At 43.6% G+C, this 8,526-nt stretch overlaps 1 protein-coding gene across 1 annotated transcript; it reads left to right on the top strand.

Annotated features, from left to right (window-relative positions):
- The first annotated feature begins 5,164 nt into the window (after positions 1-5,164).
- Positions 5,165-7,660, top strand: LOC134025254 (uncharacterized protein K02A2.6). The gene has a single exon (XM_062468154.1). The coding sequence runs from the start codon at positions 5,165-5,167 to the stop codon at positions 7,658-7,660; it is 2,496 nt and encodes an 831-aa protein (XP_062324138.1).
- Positions 7,661-8,526: the final 866 nt, after the last annotated feature.

Here is an 8,526-nt window from a genome sequence, read left to right as displayed (position 1 = left end):
ACATCTGCCTCTGACTGCATTTTTCTGCTGATTTGTTTTTTTTAACAAAATTTCACGGCATTTCAGAAAACATCCAAACTATTTGTGGGATTGAATCAATAGAGGAATAACTTGGTGTTAAAAGTATCAGACTAGATCAAGAGGTTTTATACTCAAATCTCATTACTTTGAATGCAAGCATCTGCCAAAAACCTACAAGAAAAAGACAACATAAAATACAAATTTATCATCCTTTATTACAAACAAACAATTTCACAAGAGAATGTTATCAGAAGGTGTAAATTACAAATATATCTCCAAAAACAGATGGTCTTACTCTCCACTGCTCTCTTTTATTGCTGCCAGCAGGGGAGAGTTCCGGCATAAAAAGAGAAGCCAAGTTTCATTATTGATACATCTTTCCAAGGTTATTGATTTACAGTGTACCGTTGCTCATTCATTCATTTCAATTACATACAATTAGCACAAACTGTGGACGAGGCCCAGGAAGCGGTGCTGGAGGCCTCTGAGGAACTCTCCGTGTTGGGTTCAGTCCGATAAGTGGACCTTGGAGGAGAGGGATGCCTTGGTGGACCACAAAAGTCTACTTGAAAAGCAGGCTCAGGGATGCTTTTGAGCAGTGTGTTTTTATCAGTTTTTTCAGTTCTTGCTCTAATTGATAAACAAGTGAGCTACCTGATAGCATTTGAGATGTTACAACCTACAGTTTCAATAACCAAGATATACCAAGAAAGTGAGTGAGTAAGTGAGCGAGCATCTACCTTCAGTCTGTAGTTTCCATCGATGTGTTATAAAGAATTCAGAGCAGCAACACTGTACCTTCTGTGCAGCCTCTGCAACATTGATGGGAAGGCAGCTGCCTTCAGGTTAATGCAAAGTGCCTGACAAGACAGAAAGATTGACAATGCCCAGATGAGACAATGTATCACTAGAGTACTTGATTATTGACAACCCATTCATGCCAAAATTGTGGAAACCATGCATTTAAAAGCTTTGCATTTCATAGCATTCAATCCCAAGCACAACTGACCTTAGATGTGGTTTGTGTGTAGAATGGAACACGTGAAGAATATCTGCCATCTATCATCAGACCCCTCAGTTGCTCTCCGGTGATGTGATAATGAGGAGCACCTCTAGCTCCACTCCAAGTCAATGGAGCCTGGTAACCGGAACCGGCTGCAACAATAATACAATGCTGTGCTTACAACATTTAAGAGACTGTAACTTGCACAAGCTCTAGGCATGCACTGTTAAATACCACTGCAATTTAACAACAAATGAATTAGGGCAGTAAAAAATACTGCACAAGGGAAAATGCAATGGGCAGCAAGTGAACGATGTGTGAAACAACTCAAAGGACTATCTGAGCTGTGAGCACCCACCCCCACTGAAATGGTTCCCACCTGGTTGTGCATGCCGACCATGGGTGCGACTCTCCTGCATGAGCTCGGACACTTCAGCTATCAGGCCGTCTGCTGAAGCAACATTTAAGAGCGTACCCCTTTGCCCACTCTAGGCTTCGCTGCATTGTTTCCAGCCTGAAAGAAGACAATGGTGTTAAAGTAGACAAGGCTAGTATTTTTTGTTGTTGTATCTAAACCAGTAATAATTTATCGACCATATCTCATAAGAACGTGAACAAATAGTCGCCTAGGTTGAAGGTTGAGCTTGCTTGCCTTCAGCAGTGGTTTTGCCTCAAAATACCAGCTAGCTAGACTAATCGACTTTAGGTAACAACAAAAAATGAATATCAAGAATGTGCAGCACTGGAGCCTACTGTACTGACTACTGAGGATAGCAGATGGTTGGGGGTTGAGGCTAACTCGTTTAGCTAGCTACATAACTAGGGGACAGATAATTGGATATGGACTGTCCAGCCTTAACATGGCAGCTTTCACGGATAAAAACGAAACGCAAATAGCTAGTCTTTATCCAACAGTCTAGACTAGTCAGTGACTGGCTAGCTAGCAATGCAGAAGTATCACAGTAGCAATCCATTGCTAAAAAACAAACAAACAAAAGCTATCCGCACAGCGAGTGACCAAGTTAAACCCCTGTTAGCCTAGCTAGCCGGTGAAGATTACGATTAAGTCACAAATAATGATTTCGAAAAAACTGTACCTTTGTCAACATGGACTGAAGGTCGTCGTGTCCAGGGTTATCCAACAGCAAAAGCTGAGTGCAGTCATTTAGTGTCTGCTTACACTGTCTTAGGAAGTTCCTTCTTGCCATCTTCTCATCCTTCAAACTTCTGTGTGCTGGGCTAAACTTGTTTTGAAATCTTCCGCTTCTACAGTGGGGAGGAGCTGGTACTTGAAAATACAGGGAAGAATCAAATCACACTAGCCCAGATAACTGCAGGAGGAGCTAGGGAAATTGTGGGCAGTGATTTGCATGTGGCGTTTATTTAACGCCTGCAATTGCACGTGTAAATATACAGGCGTTTATTTAACGCCTGCAATTGCACGTGTAAATATAAAGGCGTTTATTTAACGCCTGCAATTGCATGTGTAAATATACAGGCGTTTATTTAACGCCTGCAATTGCACGTGTAAATATACAGCCGTTTATTTAACGCCTGCAAGCGTTAACTAACGCGTACATTCATGTGTAACTTTCGCCTGCACATTTACGGCTGCAGACGCTTATGAAACAGCTGCAGGCGCTTCCTAAACGGGTGTCCAATCAAAAATACGCGTTTAAATTACGAGTACATTTGACCCTGTCGGCGTTCCATAGCCCTCCGCTGCGCGTCGGGCCTAACAACACCCTGGAACACGTACTTTATTGACGATAATGTACTGCCTCGAGTACCTTATTGCTTAACTATTTCATAAGTTGACCGAGGAGTAAAGGTTCGAATGCTTGAAGCTACGTTTCATGCAAGCAGACGGCAAAGATGGCGAGCCTCCCATGAAGAAAATCTACAACGGACAATAACCTTGCATCCGTGAGTCACCTGCGTGTTGAACTCATTCATCCCGGTTGCGGTAGGACAAGTCTGCATAAATGTGCTTGATCTGAGTGGAGTTACTGGACTTGGGATTTCTAGCATTGGACTGCCCAATGTAATCGCTAGCAGCGGTTGCAATTGATGAAAAGAGACTGATTATAACTAAATGTTGAATATAATTCACCATAGATTTTCATATTGTTGAGTTGTGAATGTTATATTTGATTTTCCTTTTGTTATTTTCCTTGTTATTTTCCATGTAGCCTATGTTGCGTTGAACTGGCAAATGGGTATGATACTGCAAAAGCTTAGCTTCAGTAGCTAGCTCACTGGCGTAGTATATTAATAGGAAAATAACGAGATCCTAAGATAGTTCTAACTAAATTGAAATAAGAGTTTAGCACTATCTGAGATTAAAATTAGAACCTAAAACTGAGTTAACTCAAGATAATAGATGTTGAATGGCAAATTAAAGAGAAACTTTAATTTAACTTAAGATAAAAGTTATCCTTGAAACCAACTAGGTTGTCAAACTAAGACAACGAAATAATATTTCAATTATTTTCGTTCATTCCAAAAAGGTTGAAACTTGAATAGATCGCATTTAAATGTTTTGTAAATTGTGTATGTAAACTGTTATTTGGTACCATTTACTAATTATATCTTCTTCTAAATTCTTTCTACTCTTTGATATAAATAAGCCGGCATTTAAACGTACTTGTCTTGGTCTGGGTGTTATTATTATTATGTAACTACCAACTGCTCCTCCTAACTGTGATGTTGAGATACGCTGTCTGCGTAGTGACGTAAGCACTGACTAGTGGACAAGGTTAGGGCAGTTCAAGCAGATGTATGCGGCAGATGCATGCGAGTGATGTCCGTCAGTAAAGCATCCAAATCAATCTAACTGTCTCGTTATTGAACAAACCACAATCGACACACGGAAACATTACAGTGGCGACGAGGATTCAAATGGATATTCGCGTGAAGAATATTTAAAAAGGAAAGGAGAAAAACCAATGCCGAACAGTCAACTCGCAACGTGAGTTTGAAAGCTAAAGGCTAGCCAACCAGTTAATAACGTACAGTGGATGTTAAGAAACTAGCAACGTAAAAATGATGAACTCCGCCATAAGCCATGCTGCTATTCTGCCGTTCGATACGGAGATTGATCCAACTTCAGTCGGAACGAGATGGAGTAAGTGGATCCAACGCTTTGAAAACGTTCTAGTTGCAATGAACATTATGAATGATGGAAGGAAAAGGGCGCTTCTTTTGCACTTAGCTGGGGAACGTGTTCATGACATATACGACACACTTGCCGGTGAAGATGATGATTTTGAAACAACAAAAACGAAACTGGATACTTCAGCCCAAAGAAAAACACTCAATATCTTGTGTACAAGTTTAGAAAAGCCGCACAGGAACAAGGAGAAAGTCTGGACACATATCACACGAGGTTACGCATGCTTTCCAGAGACTGTGAGTTTGCCGATGTGGACAGTGAGATAAAAGCCCAGCTCATCCAAAGCTGCACTTCCTCAAGACTCCGCCGGAGGGCGCTAAGAGAACCTGAAATGACGCTGGAAACTGCTGAATTTTGGGAGAACGCTAGAAATATCAGAGCAGCAGGCAGAGGGCATTGAACAAGGTACATCCACTGCTGTCAACGCAATTGAACACAAATATAAACCACAAATGAATGATCAGAGGGGAAACAAAAATGCAAACAAAGACACACAATGCAGAAACTGTGGAGGGAGATATCCTCACAGAGGAGATTGTCCAGCAAAAGGCAAGGACTGCAATGTATGTGGAAAACCAAACCATTTCGCAAAGGTGTGCCGCTCAAACCAAAGAAAATCAGCTCAAGACAGAAAGGTACGTCATGATCATAACAAAGACACCACATATGGACAACAGAAAAGCACAAGACGTGTAAATCGAGTGACTGCATCAGAGTGTGGTACACAAAGGGACTCATCAAGCAGTGATGATCAGTATGTGTTTTCAGTTAATGGTGAAGCCTGCCCCAAACACCCCAGAACATCTATACTGCTCAATGACATGCAAGTTGAAGTGTTGATCGACTCTGGAGCAGCAGTTAACATAATCAGTGAAAACATATACAATATGCTCTGGCCTCAGACAGAAATGAAGGTTGCCAATATCAAAATATTTTCATATGGATCCAAACATGCTTTGCCTATTATGGGTGTTTTTGAGTGCTCTGTGAAAGCAAATGACAGAAACACACAGGCAACTTTCTATGTGCTGAAGGGCAGTGGACACTCTCTTTTGAGCTATGACACAGCTAGCAAGCTTGGCCTAATACAGATTATCAATGCAGTGGACCCCACCATTAGCAGTGTCTCAGACGAGTTGATTGACAGTCATCCTGAACTGTTCACTGGTATAGGCAAGCTCAAAGATTTCCGTGTGAAGCTACACATCAATCCTGAGGTACAGCCAACGTGTCAATCACACAGAAGGGTTCCTTTCCACGTCCGACAGAAGGTCGAAGAAGAACTACGAAAGCTGGAAGAAGACGACATAATTGAACGAGTGACCGGGCCAACACCCTGGGTTTCTCCAATTGTTACCCCGCCGAAGCCTAAGGACCCCGATCAAGTACGGATCTGTGTTGACATGCGTCAAGCAAATGTGGCAATACAACGTGAACGTCACCTCACGCCCACAATGGACGACGTGATCCATGAGCTAAACGGGGCACGGGTATTTTCAAAATTAGATCTCAACAAAGGCTACCATCAGCTAGAGCTGCATCCGGATAGCCGATACATCACAACCTTTACAACTCACCTGGGCCTGAGACGGTATAAAAGACTGAGTTTCGGCATATCATCAGCTGCTGAGGTCTTCCAGAACACCATTTGCCAGGTATTGCACGGCATCCCTGGTGTCAAGAATTTAAGCGATGACATCATTGTGTACGGCTCATCACAAAAAGCCCATGACGATGCCTTGCGAGCAGTCTTTTCCAGACTCAAAGAATGTGGCCTCACATTGAATCGCAACAAGTGCGAGCTTAACAAGCAACGACTGGAATTCTTTGGCTTTATCTTTTCAGCTGATGGCATCTCAGCTGATCCTCGCAAAGTGGCAGCCATACATAAAGCATCAGATCCCAAAGACCCTGCCGAAATCAGAAGCCTTCTCGGTATGGCAAACTATTGCTCCAGATTTATTAAAGACTTCTCCACCATCACTGCACCACTCAGGGAGCTCACCAAGAAAGGAGCACCTTGGAATTGGGGTGCTGAGCATTCAGCTGCACTACAGACACTCAAGGAGCGTCTCACCAGCGACACTACCATGTCCTATTTTGACCCGAAAAAGGACACTGAACTCGTTGTGGATGTCAGCCCATGTGGGTTGGGTGCGATTCTTTGTCAAACAGACAAGGGAGAGAAGCATGTCATAGCGTATGCCAGTCGGGCACTGACAGATGTTGAAAGGCGCTACTCACAGACAGAGCGCGAGGCCCTAGCGATCATCTGGAGCTGTGAGCACTTCCACCTATACCTCTACGGTAATGAGTTTACTCTTGTGACTGACCACAAGCCATTGGAGCTGATATGGAATAACCCAAAGTCAAAGCCACCTGCTCGGATAGAGCGATGGGGACTCCGACTCCAACCATACGACTTTAAGATTGTGTACAGAAAGGGGGCAGACAACCCTGCTGATTACATGTCTCGACATCCAATACCAATTCAGACATCCGGGAGCACAAGAGCCTCCAAGATTGCAGAAGAATATGTCAACTTCATATCACTGCTGGCTACACCGAAGGCAATGATTCTTGACCACATCAAAGCAGAGACACTGAAAGACGGCACTCTGCAACAGGTCAGTGCACACATTAAGAACAATTCGTGGCACACCATTACTGACAATGCACCGCAAGCTGCTACACTTCAGCAGTACAAACATGTCAGAAATGAACTCACACTGTCAGCAAGTGTGGACTTAATACTCAGAGGCTGTAGGATTGTGATACCCTCATCTCTGCAACACCATGTCCTGGAACTTGCCCATGAAGGCCATCAAGGCATTGCCAAGACAAAGGTCCTGCTCAGAGAGAAAGTGTGGTTTCCAGGCATTGATCAGCGAGCAGAGGCACTTATCAGAAACTGTCTAGCCTGTCAGGCCAACACTCCAGTCACCAGGACTGAGCCACTAAAAATGTCCAATCTACCTGAATCACCATGGCATTCAGTAAGTGCAGATTTCTATGGACCTCTCCCATCTGGAGAATATCTGATGGTGATTGTAGATGACTACACACGTTATCCAGTAGTGGATATTCTGCACTCCATTTCATCCAGTGTCGTGATACCACGCATGGACAACATCTTCTCAATGTTCGGGATACCACACGTTGTGAAGACAGACAATGGACCACCATTCAGTGGTTCCCAGTTTTCCCAGTTTGCTCAACACATGGGATTCCATCACAGAAAAATAACACCGCTCTGGCCACAGGCCAATGCAACAGCAGAAAGATTCATGCGTACGATTGGGAAAGTGATTCGGATCGCCCCAATGCAAGGTATCCCATGGAAGCAACAAATGAACATCTTCTTACGTGAATACAGAGCTACACCACACTGCACGACAGGAAGATCTCCTGCAGAGTTGATGTTCCAACAGCGTTTGAACACTAAGATAGTCAGTGACTAAGATGGAGTCAGTTGGCTGAGTGGTTAGGGAATCGGGCTAGTAATCCGAAGGTTGCCAGTTCGATTCCCGGTCATGCCAACTGACGTTGTGTCCTTGGGCAAGGCACTTCACCCTACTTGCCTCGGGGGAATGTCCCTGTACTTACTGTAAGTCGCTCTGGATAAGAGCGTCTGCTAAATGACTAAATGTAGAAGATACCATCAGCCTACTCAACAGTCATTAGTGCTGACAAAGAAGTGCGTAAAAGGGACACTGAGGCGAAAGCTAAAATGAAGATCCGTTCTGATGAGCGACGACACGCAGTACCATCTCACATCAAGCCAGGTGACAATGTGCTTTGTCGTCAAGTGAGACAGAACAAGCTGACAACACCGTACAGCAAGGAACCACTCACCGTCATCAATGTGAAAGGCTCCATGGTGACAGCAGAACGGAATGGCTATACCATCACCAGGAACAGCTCGTTCTTCAAGAAGATCCATCCCATGACGCAGCAAGACCAACTGCCACCACCCGACTACGACCTGGATCCTGATCCTGATGATGGCAATGATCAACCAGAACCAGCACCAACACAGCCTAGATATCCAGTCAGGCAACATAGGCACCCTCCAACCTATTTGCGTGACTATGAATAGACTGTCTAGAGTTCATGGAGATATGCAAAGAAAACATATCCTTTCAATATCCTGTTTAGCCAGTTTGTTTATGAATGCATATGATATGTTCTGTATCTCCAAGTGTATGCAATGTGAAAGGTGGTGCTGATGTTTTGTGTGTCCCCACTTATGTTTTCAAGGCAACAATTCTCAGTTTGCCAGAATAGTTTGATCATATATGGAATTGTCAATTCCATTGTCATATAT

The sequence above is a fragment of the Osmerus eperlanus genome, chromosome 8 (assembly GCF_963692335.1).
Source record: "Osmerus eperlanus chromosome 8, fOsmEpe2.1, whole genome shotgun sequence".
Lineage (NCBI taxonomy): Eukaryota > Metazoa > Chordata > Actinopteri > Osmeriformes > Osmeridae > Osmerus > Osmerus eperlanus.
The sequence above is the reverse complement of the archived record's forward strand: the minus strand, read 5'-3'. Positions and strand labels throughout refer to the sequence as shown.

Bases quoted from the DNA above. Each gene is read 5' to 3' on its own strand.
- LOC134025254 (XM_062468154.1), top strand. From the start codon at position 5,165: ATGGGTGTTTTTGAGTGCTCTGTGAAAGCAAATGACAGAAACACACAG.